The sequence below is a fragment of the Equus asinus genome, chromosome 29, assembly GCF_041296235.1.
Source record: "Equus asinus isolate D_3611 breed Donkey chromosome 29, EquAss-T2T_v2, whole genome shotgun sequence".
Classification (NCBI taxonomy): Eukaryota; Metazoa; Chordata; class Mammalia; order Perissodactyla; family Equidae; genus Equus; species Equus asinus.
In genome coordinates, this window is record NC_091818.1 from 23,410,343 (window position 1) to 23,429,258 (window position 18,916).

Sequence of the window (18,916 nt, forward strand, 5' to 3'; positions counted from 1 at the left end):
AAGAAACTTGGTTTGTCCAAGTATTTGTCCTAATATATTTGAAGTAGTAACTAGTACCTTGTTTTTACCATCAAAGGTAAGCTATGGCCACAGAACCATAGGTTTTACATAAGCAAGACCTAATCAGGCAAGTCTTAGGTATAATGAGATCTACTCTTCTTGAGATGAATTATTTTTCTGTAAGGGAAGAATATCTACATATAGACCATATTACGTTAATTAAATTCAGCATCTATTTAGAGAATATTTCTAAATGATTTCTCTACTTACTGCTTTCCGGTCTGGTTTTCCCTTGAGGCTAATACCCTTGCCTAGTTTTGTGAAGTTTTTCTTTTTTCCTAGAGTCTTTTTTTCTTCTTCTATGACTTTTCCATAATCTTCTCTTGATTTTTTACTTTCTTCTCTGCTTTTTTTGCCGTTTTTCTTGTTCTATTATTTTTTCCACTTCTGCCAGTTAAGTATTCTCCATTTTTCTATAGACAGAATCAAAAGCACATAGAATTTCAGGACTTTAAGGAATCTTAGAGATTAATTAATCAAAACACCCTCTAGTACTTCATCCTATATTTAATATCCTGGCCAAGTGGATGTTCACGTGGAGAATTTGAAACTCAAAGAGATTAAAGTGACTTATTTGAATAAAGTAAGTGGGAGAAATGAGACTTAAATTCAGGTTTCTAAACCCAGTACTCTTCCTTCTTTATCATACTGTAGGTGAGTGTTTTAATAGTAGGAACATGGGGAGTGGTTCTGGTGATTGCAGTGGAAGGAGGTAAGAATGACGTTAGCAGGGGGAGCCAAGTTTTAAGAGGAACACTGGGTTAGGCTAGGAATAAGGGTTTTAGAAAAAAGATCAGAGATCAGACAGGAGAAAAGAGATGAGAATATTGGGGTTTATGACAAGTTAGATAAAGAGAAATTACAGGAATGAAGGACACAGGATGTTGGGAGTTGTCTAGAAAGGCGTGGTTAAAATAGAGGGTTCAAGGGAGTCCTGGACAGGTTGCTTTTTTGATTGTTTGTTTAATTGGAGGAACTGGCAAACTTCAAAGTTTCTATCAAAAGGTATTGAAATAATTTGAGCCACTGGGAAGATTCTTTTTATAGCAAATAAGAATGTGGTATCAGCTACCTCCACCCCAACTTCCAGAAGGTGGCTTTGATCCCCTCAAGTCCTAGGGGACTGGAGATTGCTGCGCTACATAAGTCTATGGCCCAAGGCAGGTGTCTTCTCCTCTCCACTTCTTTTCCCAGTTCACTGTTGTCCTTTCCATGTTCATGTAGGGTTGGGCAGGGGTAGGACTGGCTGTCGAATCAGTCATGGGGCTTCAGTTGGGTAGTTGGCGACATGCCTATGTTGGGAGTGGACAACTGACTCCATTTAGCTTGTTTTCCAGGAGCAGGGAAATAGACAGCTGCTACTCTTGGTCACTTGTTTCAGGAGTCTGAAGATTTGAAGGTTGGAGACTGTCAGGGAGCCCTGCAGAGGAGCAAGCTGAGAGTGGGAATCCATAAGAAGGAAGCTATTTAGACAGCACAAGGGCCATAGAGGCACCACTACCGGAACTCTGCTTTTATAGCAGTCTCCCTCCGTGGTTTCTGGGGGCCTATGAAGGTGTCTAAGGGCTTGCTGGTTTATGTGGACCGACATGAGGAGGACCCATATGGCAAAAATATTTGGACTTTATAATTTTTAATGTTTTAATCTCTGTGGGAATAGTATTCCAACTAACAACGTGTAAATTTGTTCTTTGACTTTTGTACATTTAACTCAAACATTTCAGGGAATGCCCTGAACTGTTTTAGGGCAAAAGTAAGGAATGGGGTCACCTTAATAAGTGCTTTCCATCCTGAAGAACCAAGACTGGCATTTTTGACTGACATAGATTAGTCTTTGAACCAGGGACAGGTAGTGGAGAAGGGACAGTGTACCATTCTGCCTTGTTTAGGTCATCAGGTTTGTTCCAGTTCAGGTAGCAAAATATGTCAGCCATTAATTAGATTTTCAATTCAGCCTGCAGGACTTTTGGTGAAAACCAATTATTCTCAAGCTCTGCCTGTGTATTGGCTGTCACTCTTTGTTATGGGAACTTAGAGTGGTCTTCATTGGATGTTTCATAGGTGGGCAGATGTGGAGGCAGAAATAGATAATTGAAAGTTTTTTTAAAGCAGAAGGCACATTTTAGTTATATCAAGAAACCTCATTTAATATATAGATAGCCAACCTTTCACTTGAGTTTTTGTTGTTCTTGTATTTTTACAGCAGTGAACTCACCTGTTTTTGTTGTATATTCTTGCTCTAAAGGCTTTCCGACAAAGCTGGCATTGATGATTCATGGCCTACATCGGATGATGAAGACTTAGACTTTGATACCAAGGTAAAGTACTGTCTCATGAAATTAATTTTCCTGCTCAGAATTGAGTTTTGTGTGGTATTTACTCTTAAAGATTAGCAGGGTCCACCTATCATCGTTTTTTGTTTGTTATGGAAAGTTGGTCAGAGCAAACCGTTTGATAGAAATAGGACTAGTTGTCTGTTTTTTTTACTCTGATAAATACTGAAGGCGGCTGAAGAAGAGAATGAGCTGGAACATATCTAGAGACAGGAAGATTATATTGGGAGAAGCTTTCCCACAATGGAGGAAATAGGAAATGTGATCAGGGATAAGGATTTTTACTGTGACTTTTAAATCATACTAACAGGACGTTTATAATACTCAGGCCTAAATGAAATCTTTAATGGGTCCAATTACGTATTCTAATAATCAGGGAATTTCCCTGATGCCTTTCAGTTCCAAAACTATATAGTATGTATCGTATAGCTTTTTCTTCTTGGACACTTTTTATTTTGGTATCATGTAGTTGTTAGGAAAGAGGTTTTTTCTCTGTTTCTATCCTTGGTTCTGCATTTGGACTGAAATAATATTAAAAATTGTAGAAATCTAGCAAGTTAAATTCTTTCTCAAAATGTATATTATAGAGGGATTACACTGTGTTTTCTAAATCATTCCATTAAGAGTAGTATATTTAAAACTCTTCATCTGATTGAAAATACATGTTTTGCCTAAAACAACCAATTCGGGAAACAGAGACTCTTAATAACTATATGGTAACACTTCAAACTTCAGGAATTTTTTATTATAGTTTTTAAAAATACCTACTCGAAGTCCTTCTGTCACATTCTAAAATTTCAGGTGTTTTGTATTATAGTTATTTAAATATTCATTGTAAAGCCCTTGCATCACTGTCAGCTGCTGGGGGTTAGGAAGCATAATTGTGCATATCCTGGAGCACCTAGAGTAGGTCTTGCATGTATGAAGCATTGTAATATCTTTTGATATCTCGTGGGATTGATTCCAGGACCCCTGCGGATATCAAAATCCATGGATGCTCAAGTCCCTTAGTCGTATCCGGTAGTCTGCATCCAAGATTCAACCTACCATGGATCATAAACATAGTACTGTACATGATCCGAGGTTGGTTGAATCTCTGGATTTGGAACATGTGGATACAGAGGGCTAACTGTCTATCTTTTCAAGCTATGTTTCTCCTTAGAATTCTGATTACCAAGTCTTTCTTGAGGTGGAAAGATGTGTTAGGAACATTTCTGTCTCTATTTTTCTTTCTGTCTAGTAATAATTTACAGTTTTCAGGTAGTGAAGATGACCATGTTCAACTAATTGAATGACTTATTTTGTAGTGACAAAATTAAACTCTTTATTGCAGTAGTATTTATAAACAAGTAATTATAGAGTAATATAAATCAGTATTATTAGGGCTGTCCTATGGACAGATCCTAGTACAGTCCTAATAATACTGACATATTACTGATATATATAGTTACATATACTGAAATACATATGTATGTTTCTTCACATACCTTATTTTACTTAACGTTTTCCTTGTCTTAAGCTCGTACTTGATTGACTGATCATGACTCATTTTTTTCCTTTCTTCTCCTCCACCATTTATTTTTATGATTTACCCTTGGCTAATTTTTCCTTGTGGAAAACATTTCTTCACTGTCTGTTCTTTCAGTGTTTCTCTCTCTGTCACCTTTGTCGACATATATGGCTTTCTATTTAGTATGTGTGTGGCTTTCATTCATGAATCATTGCCCCACAGGTTTATTCTTTTTTCTTTCTTTTCCTCTTTCTTAGAAGGCGCTAGATTAAACAATCATTTGTCTTTAACTTTTTGACAAACAGAATAGAAACAAGTTATACTGTGTGTGATTCCAACCCATCTAAACAAGATACTACTAAAAACTAAACTATCATATTTCCCCCCAAAAGAGATAATTCATGCAAATATTGGTGCAAACACATTTCAAAATATAGCAAATAGTTTAAGTTTCTTAATGTTAATATTTTCAATAATAATTTAACCTACCTCAGGATAAATTTTTGTTTTAGGTTATTTTAGTAAAGAAAATAATGTCATGGACATTATAGTATTTGTATAATAATCAATTATGGGTAAAGGAAGTAACATATTAGGGCTTCCTATGTCATCTCTCGTAATCTTCACCCTGTGAGAAGATGTAGGTTAGTAAATGGCTGGACTGAGATTTGAACCTGCATCTGAATGACTCCAAAGCCTGTGCTCTTTGTGTTAGATCATATAGTGATGGGCAATATTATAATTGTTTTATCCAATTTGATACTTGTTGTTCTTAAAGTTGTTATTTTTTTTCTAGAATGTCCCAAAACCAAGCTTAACAAAGCTAATGACTGCTTTTCAGCAATCCAAGAAAAACAGTAAGCTATTTGAAGACTGTTCATTTTTGTGTATTCATTGATTTGAAATTACAGATATTTTCATGTACTCTTTACATTGTTTTTGCTGTAGTAGAAGCAAAACGTGGTACTGTGAGACCGGAAAATACAATGCTATTTGAGGACGATAATTCTGATAGTGAAAATGAAGATGTGGTTGAAACTCTTCCCAAACCATCAATCAAAGTCCAGGGCTTTTCTCCTCCTGCCTTTCCGTCACCTGAACCTCTTCTAAAACCTACTGTGAGGTCTTTTGCAGACCTTGATCTTACAAAGGTAAGTTCTTTTGTTTTGTTGTTTTTTTAAAAAAACTTTTTTCCCCATGTTTTTTCACATACCATCCCCCTGATCCTTATAATGATGAAAATGATCTTAAGAAAGAAATGGAAGTCCTCAAGATCATGATAGAAAACAGGTATAATAACAAGAGGGATGTAAGTACAGGATTGAGATTTATAAAGGTTGGTGGGAATAAACAGTTCCTAGGTATGCCGTTTTGGAAGAAAAAGATTAAAAAACAACTAGAAAGAACAGCTGGATGAATATGAAGATGGGTGGGGGAGAAAGGGGAAGAATCTATTTCAGAAGGGCAAGATGAATATAAAGATTGAATAAGAGAGTCAAGATGAGACAGATTATTATAAAACACAACAGAAATAGTAGAGTTAATTGAGAGAAGGAATTCCTCTGTATTATAAAATATGATAGAAATTATTTTAAATGCAAATTAAGAAAAGAAAACCTGGTAATGAAAAAGTACTCAGACTCTTTTAAATGATTTCTAGCTAATTTTTATGAAGAAGTGAAAGAAAATTTAATCTTTATCCTTTTTTTGGTCATCAAAGTTTTAATTTGAATTTATTTTTTTTCTTTAATTCTCACTTCTAAGTTTAATAAAGTGATATCTTATGTTTAATCAAGCAAAATCTTTGTCCATTGATAATGCAAAGAAATTGTTTTAGGCCTTACCAAGTTTATTATGAATTGTGAATTTTTGGCCCTTCTGTTTCTTATGGTTTCTAACTTACTGTTTGGTATGTACTTAACTTACTTAACTAATCTTACTCTTTGGTATCATCTTGGTAGGTGTTTTAGATCTTTTTGAGAGTAAAGAGAGAGGAAATAAGCATTTTGTTTAATGTTTTATTAAAATTAAAATTTCTGCTTATGAAAATGAGGTTCTTAATCTGTCCATTAAATTGTAAGCTGTAGTACTCTTAAAGAAAAAAAAATTATTTTTCTGATATATTTATTCTGATTTATCTTTTCCTAGTATTAATCTGCATGTAATGGACATATACGTATATATTAAATGAATGAAATCGCAACTTAGGATTTTTTTCCTAGTAGAAACTACTTGTTTCTACTAGTCCATTTCTTCCCCAGGAATATTGGGTCCTGCCTGTTCATCAGAGCTGTATTTGAAGACTTTGACATCTTCAACTTAGATAAGCTTAGTTTTACTAATTTTAAAATACTAGATCCTTTCTCTGATCTTTAATTACCATCCTATATGGTGTAGATAGGAAATTAGAGCTATTAGTATGCAGTTCACAGGGGAATGGGAAAACCATGTGAATTTTAAAATAGAGTTTTATATTTCTTTCTTACATCATATTAGTACTTAAAAATACATCATAATTCTGTAATCACATAAGTAGTTCTCTTCTACAACTTAAAACTTGTCTTTTTAAAATTAAGTTTTAAAAAGGAGTCTTGTGGGGGCCAGCCCAGTGGGGTAGCAGTTAAGTTTGTGCACTCCACTTTGGTGGCCCAGGATTTGCGTGTTTGGATTCTGAGCATGGACCTATGCACCACTCATCAAGCCATGCTGTGACAGTGTCCCGCATATAAAAAGAGGAAGATTGGCCTAGATGTTAGCTCAGCAAGTGTCTTGGTCAAGCAAAAAGAGGAAGATTGGCAACAGATGTTAGCTCAGGGCCAATCTTCCTCACACAAAAAAAAGGAGTCTTGTATTGATGTTTTACTATTAAATATTAAATATTTTCATTCAACTTAAAAATGCTTATTACTATAATATTCCCAAAATTAAAATTTATTGCTATAACTAACTTTCTCACCTCTAATCTTGAAATACTCTTTTCTAGTTTTGCTCCCCTTATGTTCCTCTTTACATTGCTGCCAGAGTGACCTTTCTAAAATATATTTGTGATGATGTAACTCCTGTGCTCATGTGGTGGGTCCCCGTTTGCGTGAAGGATAAAGTTCACCTGCTCACACGACACTTGCCTTTGTGTTTGGTTCTGATTCTCCAGTTTTATCTCCATCCTATTCTCAATAAGTGGTTCTAGTTTTACCACATTACTGTATTCCCCTCACGTATTATGTTGTTTCATACCTTCTGCTCACGCTCCCCTTTCTAGAATGCCCTTCACACGCTCCCACTGTGCTGTATCTGTCTTTCGAGATCCAGCCCTATGTCTGCAGCCTCTCCTGAGCTTCCCAGATAGCACCTGACTTTTCTCTCCCCTGTGCTACTGTACTTGATTCTCGTTGGTTCTAGAACTAGTGGCTGCTGCTTCTCTGTTCCTTGTGTTTTCATGTAGCTCTACTCTATTAGAATCTCTTTTACTTATATTTCCAGCTTCTCCCAGGATAATGCCTCTGATTTGATAGATCCAGTAAATGTTGGTTGTGTTACTGACTGACCAAGTGAGCAAGTGAACGAATGTGATGTTTTCTGAAGTTGGATTTTGTTTTGTTTTGCTTTTATAGGAAGAAACAACAAAGTCAGCAATTGGGAAAAAAGAAAATGGTATTGATATTATTCGAAGTACTCCACAAGAGCAAACAAATAATGACAATTTGATTTCTGTTGAGGGAGCACACAAAGATAATAGGAGTGGTAAGTTAGTGAATATATGTGAATTTTTTTATGCTTAAATGCTAGAATAAAAAAATGTGAAGCGTGTAGATCCAAATTTGATATCTATTTCTTTTAAGTATTTTTTTTGCTATCTTTCTTCATAAATATCCCAACTACTACCAACTTTTTCTTGCTGAAAATGCTTCAACCCTCTGAAATTGTTTTCTGCTATTGCTTTTATTTTATTGAACTGTTCATGAATGGACATAGACTTGTATATATATTTAAAATTCGTTGTAATAAATCTTCTCATTAATGTATCTGTGACTATATTTCGTAGATCTGATGTCAGCATTAGGATTAGGAGAAGAGGACGGTGTAGAATCACCTTGGGATTCTGAGGTACTGTCTTCTATTATTATTATTCTTTTAAATATAAGCATTAAATGGTGTTAAAACAAAAGAGAGGCTTTGACTTGACTTCCTCACCTCTGCATTTGCCTATCAAAATTAATAAAATAATTATATGCCTAATGTAATACTACTGCATAGTACAATTCTGCTAATTTGCAAGATTCACTTACTGAAGCCAATGTATATAGTGCAAAAAACTAAGGCTTAGAAGTCATAGGGCATCACTTTGGGTTCTGAAGTAAGTTTCTGTAGAAACTAAGGAGTTATTCTAGGTCAACCATTGGCCACGTGTGTGATTCTATGGTGTATATGGATACATAAAACTCCTGGAGAGATTGGGAGAGATACAGTTAGGATCATAGGTTTTTCAGCTTGGAATTTGAAAAGGTAATGCCTGGGACTTCAAAGTATTACACTTTGTCAGGTAGACCTGCAAGGAACATTTCAGGAGAAGGGAAAGCATGGGGAATAGCGATAAATATGTGGGATTATAACAGTAGCAATTTGATTTAGTGATGTTTTAATAAGTAAAAACTATTTTGGATAGTTTAAATAGCATGCATTGAGTATCTTTATGGCAGCCATACTTGTAGTAACATAAGTGTAAAGTAATGATGACCTATTCTAAGGTGACAACTCTGGAAAGCGATAAGGGCCTGGCCTCTTAGATATAGGCAGCTGCTGCACAGTGGGATGAGCACCATATTGGAAGTCGAAAGACATGCTCGCATCCTAGTTCCGTCACTTACTAGCTATGGGATCTTGGAAAAGCTTGTTTAACCTGTTCAAAATGTCAGTGACCTCATTCATAAAAATGATAGTGATACCTGCCTCTCAGGTGTATGTAATGAACAAATATGGTAACAAATGTGAAAACACTTTTTGAACTGTAAAGGATGCTGTGGAAATGTAAGACACAGTGGTATTTAGTGACTTACTAAAGAATGAGGACACTTTTTTCAATCTGAAGGGCAGTAAAATGACAATAGTATCAAGAAAAGAATGGGAAAGTTAGAATGGGCTTGTGGATTTCTAATCTGGAGTATGTTAAGTTTCACTAGGCTACTAGTGAAGATATCCTGTAGGTATGTTGCTTTGGTACTTGAGGCCTCCTCAATGAGATTTTAAATGCTGTGACCTTAAGTGAATTTCTCTCGTTGAATACCAACTATGTGCTGGGCAGTTAGACACTGAATGTACAAGTTGAAGGATTAGGCTGGAGTGGGAGGAGCAGAACAACGAGTTGTCAACTGTCTGTTATAAGTCACGCTAAGTACTTCATATAAAGAAAATGGAGAATGTTAGGTTAGAGAATATTGGGGGAGTTTGTGGTTAGGATGGGGATGGGAGTAGGAGTGGAATCTAGATGCTCAGAAAAGATCTCTCTGAGTATGACAAAAGCTGCCAAGTGGAGGATGAGAAGGAGCCAGTCGTGTGAAGGTCTAGGAGAAAGACATTCTGGACAGAGGGAACAGTGGATCACATCCGTTCATTTTACTCTGCCATCGTGGATGACCAGGGAGCAGGAGTGGGGTAACTGTCATCATATCATTTTTATTATTGTTGTTGTGTGTAGAAAAGAAAATGCAGATGGTAAGCATCTGGCACATTTAGATGGTTAGTAAATAAATGGTCTTATTCTTCTCTTATTAAAACTCACAATACTTTTTTGAAGAGTTGCATACTATGCCTAAAATTTCATTCTATTATTTAAACATAATTTAAAGAAAAGCTTTTCTTACTACTTTGCTTTTTTATTCAACCATTTTTCCTATCAATACAAATTTTATCAAATAGTAGATTGTTTCAAGCCCTTGTTTAGCTAAATGAAGCAGCTTCTACAGTGTTCTGTTTATATTCAGCATGACATACTCCAAAGTTTCTTATCACGTCATGTTTTCTTATTTTAATCCTAAAAGACATTGGTCATTAGAAATATTGTAAATTTATAGCAAGTATGCTTATTGAAGAATTTGTTTAAATGTGTATTTTTAAAAATGTCTTCTTGCTTTGGTGGGGAATGCCGAGTAGAGTTAGGTGTTTTGAAATTAGTTCCTTGTTGAAATGTGCATTTGAGTCAGTGTTTGTCTATGAAAATATTTACTCTGCCCTTCCACGCTCAGTTTACAGAGTCAAGAGCCAAATGAAGATACAAGATAGACGTGATCTAGAGAGCATGTATGAAGGTTTCTATGTACATGTTTTGGTTTACATACATGCTTCTCTTATTTTTAACTCCAGTTGCTTTTAAAATAGGACATTCAGGTATTTTCTTAGAACGGGATTAGGAAATCTTTATACACATCATTATTGTTATTAATTTTAACAGAGTATTTCTGAGAGTCTTCCACAGAAGTATGTTGATCATTTATCTGGAGCTGCAGACCAAAAAGGAAAAAATATGTTAAATGAACAAGTAGAAGGTAAGAACTATATTTTATAAAAAGTTATTTGACAGAATCTTGATTTAAAACATGAATACTGATATATTCTAATAGCCAAAGAAAATCACCTGTTAAATGCATAGTAAGACAAAAGAGACATGAAAAGAACATTAACATCTAATATTCTATGGCAATTACACTTATTGTTTTCCTTTTTGATAATCATATTTCAATACTGAATGTTTATTATGCATTATTTCTTAGATGTGTTTTATGTACCTTCTTGCATGAGTGGATCAAGAAACTTTAAGATGGCTAAACTAGAGGATAAAAGAAATGTAGGCATACCAGTAGCTCACATGGGTATGGAAAAAAATGAATATTTTTATTAACTATTATTCTACAAGTGTATATCCAAGCTGATCAATTCATAAAACTTTCTCTCTTGGGAAATGAATTATGCATTCAATTGAACTGTCATCACAACTGTGCACTAAATTACAGAACAATTGAAGAATATGATACATACTTGTAGTATAATGGTATAAATGATTCTAATGCATTCATTGAAGATATGCTGCTGCATTCTACCATCAGCTTTTGCATTTATCCTCTTAGTGTCATGATTTGTTCCTCTGATTGAAGGTCATTCTTCTCCCCATCATTCAGCATGTTCACATTGGTGTATGTGCACTTTTCTATTTTAGTTCTAGTCATCTGAAACATGATCTTACTTTGAAATCTTAACTGCATGTTTGGGTAAGCCTATATTCCTATTTTTTCTTCAGTGTTTATAATGGATTTGTATTCTGTCTTGTTGCTGTCCTAATTCCCCCTAAAAAGCAAAACTCCAAAACTTAATGTAGTCATTTCCAAAGCCAAGCATGAGGATTCAGCTCCACATTAATTGTGCATGAATGTATAGTGGACTTTCATGTTTACATATAATTGATTATATGTCCCTTTTGCTTTTTAGATTCTCCTGAAAAATGTCCTCACTTAAAGGTAATAACTTTTATATTTTTACTTGAGTTATTAACTACAGATTGTATGAAATGTATATTATTTATTAATCATCTTGTTTCAAAACCCATTCAGCCTACCATTGAAGTGCAAGATTCTGTTCCCAAGAAAGCAGGAGGAAGGAAGGATGTACAAACATCCAGATCAGGTAAATTTTGCACTACAAAGTTAGCTCTGGCAAGAAGTACACTAAAATATTTGAAGTGCTCACAGTCTTCTTATTCCTAATTCTTTTTTTTTTGCAAATTTAATAGAAATAATTTGACATAAATAATGCAATGTCATTGTTGGTATCCATCTTTGAAAAAAAGATATTTATAAACATAAGAAAAAGAGATTTTTAAAACGTAAGCTTTAGCTCAGATGTTTCTTCTTTTATGTTTTGATACCCTAAAGATCCCACTTTGGAATCCATGCACTTATTAGGGATTCCCAGAGGTTAATTATTAGACTCTAAGATTTTTTCCAGTGTTTTAAAATGCTTGTTTGAATTCTGACCTTTACCCAGAGTAAAGCTTCACTTGCTAACATGTCAGTTGTGTTTTAACTTTAATTATTTCATCTTAGTGTTGTTAGATTGATGATCTTAAGCCAACCAGATGTTCTGATTCAGACCGTGTTTGTGTGTGTGTGTGTGTGTGTGGTGTCTTTGATTGTTAAAAATGGAGGAAGTAATTAATCATACCTTAACATTTAGTAAACACAGTCTTTTAAAACAGTAATTCTAAAACTTTTTGGCCTTCATATCCTTTTATCCTGTTAAAAATTATTGAGAATTCCAAAGAACTTTTGTTTGAGTTGTATCTATTGATACAATATTAGAAAGTAAAAGTGAGAAATTTAAAATACAAGCATACACAATCATATATTCTATTAGCCATTAGAGCCATGACCCATTAGCCATTAGAGAGATGATGTTGTCACATGTTATGTCTGTGGAAAACTCCACTGTACACTTATAAAAGAATGAGAGTGAAAATGGCAAAAACATTGAGTATTATTGTAAAAATAGTTTTGACCTCTTGGACTCCCTGAATGGAAGGATCTTGGGACTCCAGGAAGTCTCAGTTGACACTTGAGAACCGCCATTTTAAACCCTGTACTGTGCTCTGATGTTGGCACAATGACGAAATCCCCTAATGACGCGTTTCTCAGAATGTATCCCCGTCGTTAAGTGACGCATGATCGTACAGGGTTCATGGATGTGAAGAGGGACCGTTTTGATGAAATGCGCTTTAACGTTTTACTTCTATGTTTGTTGCTTTTTTCTCTGACTTGTCTTGAATAGTTTAATCTGACATATTTGTTAATAAAAAAGAAAATATTTTTGTTGTATGTTCATTTCCTGTCTGATGGCACTCTGGATCTAGTGTGGGCCAAGGCTTACCCTCTTTTTCCATGGAAACAGTGAAGTCACTCAAGGCTATCATTTCTCATATAAATTTATGATGTTTATCTAAGGCTTAAAAAGTGAATTCTGAAGATATTGGTACGTTAAGGAAAGAATATCTCATTGTAGTTAAAGTAGTTTTTTATTTCAAGTAGTACTATTCATTAAAAGTTTTTTTAAAACCCGTATTTCTAGAACATACACAATACTGCCATGCATATTTAAACGTAAAATAATGACTAGACATAAATTTTGTTAATAACAAAAAAATTCATACCCTGAAGAATCTTAAAATTATTAATAAACAAAGCTCTTATGGAAAACAGAATATGTAATAGAAACTTCTGAGTGAATCAAAGAAAGTAATACTAGAAAATAAAAAAGTACAAAAATGAGAGACAGTAGTTAATTGAACTTATCTATGTGAATGACAAGTATAGGACGTGTAAAATAAAGTATACCATAAGGAATAGCGTGTTCTAGGGGAGAGAGGAGGACATGGGACTGCTTCTCTGAAGAATTTGTACAAGTTAGTCAAATTTGTACTGTTTACATTCTAATGAATGAAAACTTTATTTTCAGATTGGGATTCTACTAGTCTGACCCTCAATAACCAGACTTGTCAGAGATCCGGGAATTTGAAAGTTGGTGATAAATATCCATTTGTATCCCAGTCAATGACCAAAAATCAGACAGCATCCACAGAATTTGGACAGATGGCATTAGTAGGTAAAGAAGAGATGAATATTGGAGCTGTGTTTCTAGTAGGGAATTATACACTCCATGACCTGTGTGAATCACAGCTACCAGAAAACAGAGAGAGAAAAGAAGGTAATAAAGAAGCATAGAGAGTTCGACCCTAGATCCCATCTGCACGGCCTCGCCATAGTTCTGACTTCAAAAATCAGTTTTTGGCAAAATTTACTTTATGTTTACTCTGTTTATGTAACCTACAACCAAACAAAAGATGTTTTAGCAAGATATTTGCATTCTTCTGTAACCAAAGCAACATATAAATAACAAAGAGAATTAGGAGAAAGAGTAATTTTGTTTAGACTAATATTTAGCATACACTTGAGAGTGGGGAGAAGGATTATATTTAGAATTTTGGGATTATATTTAGAACTTTAGTTTTTCCCTGAAGATTACCTTCTCAAACGTAACGTGGTTTCTTGCTCTGTTTTATAGCTCTGAATTCACAAGTATTGTTTAGAACTATATTCACTATAAGTAAAAAAACACTTTCCAAAACCAAATATTAAAATATTTCTTGTATTTCTGTCCCCTTATATATTTTGGAATTGGCTTTCCTAACAGTAATGGGAATCATTGAGAATTTGCTACATGGTACCTCCTTCTCAGCTGTGTCCACAAAGTCTATCACCTTGTTTATTATTTTTTTTAATGAATAAATAGTTCACAAAGAATATTGGTTTTAAGGAGTGCTGTTTCATTTAGAAATAATACCTGAAAAGTCAATTTTAATTCTACTAGGGTACCCATTCTGTTGATTAACTGTCTAATACGTGTTCCACTTTATGTACCAGTTAATTCAGTGCTCTTAATCAGTCTTATGATAAGATCTGTAGTAATAAATCATACAGTATTCCCCCCTATAGTTTTATCTTCTTTTTTTTCCTTACCTCTGGAGTTTAACATTGTATTTACAAAAGATTTTCAATTATCTCCCAGAGTAGTGTCTACAAGCTATTGGTCCAAAGCTGTTTACCTGTGCAAGTGACTTGTTTGCTCGTATTTCTTTATGAGCTTGGTAGAACCAAGAAGCAGGACTTTAAAACACCTACACAAGCTCCCTCCACACAGGGAGATGTGAAACAGAAACACTACCGAATAACTACAAGCAACTTCAGACAGTTCACGCAGGTCATTTCTCTTCTCAGTTGATGCCTTTTGTAAAGTAATGAGCAGAGTCTAGTTCTCCAGGGACCCAGGATTTGTGCATTTATTCATTTCCTAAAGATTTATTCTAACCTGGGTCCTGGTCATTTTATAGCCTAAGTATTTCTGGAAACGTTCCCTCAGTTCAGGCCTGCATCATCTTTATTTTGACTTACTGCCTTCCAGTTCGTCTCCCTCCGTTTATTCATGTGCCTCTGTAATTAATCCCTCCCACAGCATTTAGAGTGATCTCTCTCAAACGCAAATATGACCCTGAACCACTCTGTAAGACACATTCACGTCCAGGCATCTTAAAATTACATGTAAGGCTTTCATAATCTGACTTGTGCCTCTCTCTCCATCCTTGGCCCTTTCTCCTGCCTGCCCTTTCCCCTGGCATTACTGAACTGCTGATGGTGCCTTCCTCACAATCTCTGTACTTTAGACAACAGTTCCCCTACTGTGTGTTTCTCTCCTGTCTTGCTACAGCCCTGCCTGCTCTCCCCCTTTCCTGCCTTCTACCCCCTTGAATCTGGCTAACCCCACTGTTTGTCTCAGCTCAGGCATGAACTCTACAAAAGCCATCCCTGACACCTTTAACCTACGTTCTTCTTTAAATCTCAGTGCCTACTACTTAGCAGGAACTCAAATAATTGTTGAGTAAAATAAATAAAGACTGTTTTTGCAAAGATGATTGAAGGGATTGTCCCCTACAACCTAGGAGCAAAGAGGATATATGTGTAAAGAAATAATTCACAGTTCAGGTAGTGAAGATACACCAGAAAAATCTATAAAGTACTGAGGTAGCGCCAAGGAAGGAGACACCTGTTTAGCTGGAGAAAGATAGCTGTAATCAAGGAGACTTCACAAAGTAAGCTGAGTCTTAAAAGATGAAAAGACATTTGTCAGAATGGTAGAGGAAAACATTTCAGATATATAGAAGGAGGTACACTGAGAAAGGCATAAAAAGTAACAGTAATGTTGGAAACCACGAATATTGTTGTAGTTGAAGCTTAGTGTGTTAAAAAGGTATTATTATAAGATAGAGGATATTGTGTGACTCGATATGTGTGTACTGTATTGCTAAATTTTGTTTTGTTTCTGATTGTTGTGTTCATTGATATTGGGTGGATGAATTCGTGAATGAATCCTTGAGATGTTTGTGTGCCTTGAAGCTGGTGACATCTAGTATTTTCCAAATGGTTTCTTGAAGTTTTAGATACACTATTTCTTAAAGAAGTAAATATTCAGGTAAAGATTAAGTTTAATTTAAACTCTCAGTTGATAAAATGTTATTTTTAATCTATTTTTAGAAAGATTATACTTTTTATCTAACCATTTTTATAAGTAGCTCATTTTAACTAAATATATAGCTTTGTCAGCAGAAGTAGACTTGGAAATCACATCAGAGGAAGAGCAAGAAAGGCTTGACGGAAGTGAAAATAACCACCTGCAGGTACGTAAAAATATAAATTTAAATTTCTGATTTAATCTTGTTTTCTATGCTTTAGTAACATAGTCTAAATGAAATTACCTTTCAAACTAGCCTTTTAGAATTAATAGATCATTTAATATTAGATTTTATAACAATTTAACTAGTTACAACACTTAAAATAGTCAGAATCTATAGGAACTTATAGCTAAAATTTATTGCTGGAATTGAGGCAGAAAATTTCCTGAATATTGTTTACTTCTGTTTGTATAACTTCCCTAGATGATGAAGAAAGTAACATCAAATATTGAATCTTATGAGTAGGCAGTTAAAATTATGAACAATATAACAATGATGGCCACTGAGTTGAAGTCCTATAAAAAGTGTAATCATTCCCAGTGGGTCAAAATTTGCACTTTGATACTGCCAGTCACTAATGCCAAGATGAAAGATTTATTCTGCCTTGTGATCTATCTCTGTGGAATGGACTTCAGAGTCTACATTCAGGAGAGAATGGAGTCGTAAGATTAAGACAGCTGCCTATTAAGGGAATCACACCTTCCAGGATAGGAGCTTTGTTATTAGGGTACAAATAATAACTTTCTAATGTATTTCATTTCAGTGTAGAAAATCAGTAAATGTTTTTAAAAAAATTTTTATCCACTTTCACTAGTGGATATTAGACTATCTTAGAACTAGATACAAGCGGATAATCTATATTGATGTATGATACCATCATAGTATATAATTGGAATTAAAATTTAGGAATTTGCTTTTCTTTCTGATTGATGTTAATTGATTTTGGTTTCTAGTAAGTTAACGTTTACCTGTTCCCCAGTATTAATCTATAAAATAAGATCCTTAAATGCACTGTTGGGGCTCGCTGTTTAAGGTATGGTGAGGTCAAATATCTTTAAGTGAGGAAGCCTTTGTAGCATTACAGATCATTTCCTAGTTTGTTTTTGGTAGATATAACATATAATGAATTGTTTAGTTCAAACAGTGAGAAAATTAGGCTTGCAGGTTCATGTTTTTCTCCTATTTCAGGCTAAGTCAACTTATTTTTCACTTCTTAGTTACAGTGCAATGATTTGGAAGTAAACATAGATTAATAAGTTTAACAGTTAAATTTTAATTATTTTCTAATTTTTCTTTGTCGTTACTTGCTTACTTAAGGATAAAGCTATTTTACAAACATACACCCTAACAGAAAAGACATCTGAAAATCAAAGCAAGCAAATTAATCTTCCACTTTTGCGTCTGCCAAAAATGCCTCAAGAACCAGTAATGAATAAGGAATGTGATAGAGAGGATATACCTGTATATTCAGGACTTCCTTGTGTGCAAAAGTATAAGGAAATGTGGATCAAACAAGGCAAATTAGAGTGGAAAAATAATTTAAAACTCGTCACAAATGAGTTAAAGCAGAAATTTGGTGAAATTTGTGAAAAATACAAAATTACTGCTTATCCTGAGGAAGAGCCACTACATGATAACTCAAAAGAAGGAGCAAACTTAAAGGAAATTTCTTCTAATTTGACAAATTATACACTTGATTGTGAGGAAAAAGATGCACTTGGAGTGTCTATCTCTGTACTATTCCAGGCGTTTCCTGGACAAAAAGAACCCAGTCTCAAAAATGTCTTTCCATCTCATTCAGACTCTGGGTCCCCGGAATACGCTTGCCAGTCATCTTCAAAGCTTTATTTAAATGAAAATAAATTAGACTGTGAAAATGATAAATCAGACACTGAACATGTTTTTAACAAAAATGAGGAGAGTTTTTATAATGATCCAGAAAATAAAAAAGTAAGGAACCCAGTAGTTACATTTGAAGTGAAAGAAGACCAAGAGTTTGATGTGCAAATGACAAAAAATGTGACCCAAAATACCACTAATTGGAATTTAGACGTCGGACAGACACCTCAGTCTAGTGATCCACAGAGCCTTCTTGATTTGTGGCTTGCCCGTTCCACTGGGATGAAACACATGATTCAAATAAAAAGGCACAATGTTTCTTCTCTTACAAATACTGATAAGAAAATAAAACCAACCCAAGAATTGTTCCAGAAGCCATTATATGCAGATCATTGCAGTGCTAATAACTATAACAGCGAGGAACCCAAATTAGAAAATGTGAGCTCTTCACCATATAGGGACAGAACATCCAGAGTATGTCTAAATGAAGAATTACAGCAAGATATGCAAAGGTTTAAGAATGAGATAGGCATATTACAAGTAGAATTCCTGGCTTTGGAAAAAGAGAAAGTGCAACTTCACAAAGAGGTAGAGGTTCATGTGCTGCTGCTCTGTGTCTTCTCTCTTTCTCAGCTCTCGGGCCCATTCTGACTTTCCGCCTATGAACGAAGCTCATGTATAGCATGACGTTGTCTAAAGGTGTGATTGTGTCTAGAAATAGATTATTTCTGCCATCTAAATAATAGGCGTTCAGGAAGACATTCTCACAATTTTTGTTCCTTAATCAACGTGAGTCTCTCTTGTCCATCTTCCTTCTGAACTGGGAAACTAGTTCAGTTGAGTACCATGTGACCTTCTGAACTAGAATAAGCATAAAGGAAACTGCTTTAAAAATATAACAAGCTCTAGGGCTTTTTTTATTCTATTGGCTTAAAGATAAATTAGGATATAAGACAATATTCCCAGCTAAACTAATCTATTTATTATGCTTTAGTGTGTCCAATCTTATCTGCTTTACTCAAACCCTTGGAATTAGAATTCCAAATGACCACTTTGAGATATTTTTAATAA

The 18,916-nt window shown here is 34.6% G+C and overlaps 1 protein-coding gene across 35 annotated transcripts in view; it reads left to right on the top strand.

Annotated features, from left to right (window-relative positions):
* ANKRD26 (ankyrin repeat domain containing 26) overlaps positions 1-18,916 on the top strand; it is an 85,457-nt gene that overhangs the window by 21,326 nt on the left and 45,215 nt on the right. For 13 of the 35 annotated variants that reach the window (XR_011499213.1, XM_044762029.2, XM_070500847.1 and 10 more), the window contains 11 exons: positions 2,306-2,378; positions 4,700-4,760; positions 4,852-5,054; positions 7,515-7,644; positions 7,946-8,007; positions 10,349-10,442; positions 10,668-10,766; positions 11,380-11,408; positions 11,502-11,574; positions 13,399-13,647; positions 16,089-16,171. Coding sequence is in view for 34 of the 35 variants with exons in the window: in XM_044762029.2 (XP_044617964.2) it covers positions 2,306-2,378; positions 4,700-4,760; positions 4,852-5,054; positions 7,515-7,644; positions 7,946-8,007; positions 10,349-10,442; positions 10,668-10,766; positions 11,380-11,408; positions 11,502-11,574; positions 13,399-13,647; positions 16,089-16,171 (1,156 nt within the window). In the remaining variant the exon portion in view is untranslated. The remainder of the gene's footprint in view (positions 1-2,305; positions 2,379-4,699; positions 4,761-4,851; positions 5,055-7,514; positions 7,645-7,945; positions 8,008-10,348; positions 10,443-10,667; positions 10,767-11,379; positions 11,409-11,501; positions 11,575-13,398; positions 13,648-16,088; positions 16,172-18,916) is intronic. The other 22 variants (XM_070500856.1, XM_070500858.1, XM_070500857.1 and 19 more) reach the window with 5 other exon arrangements.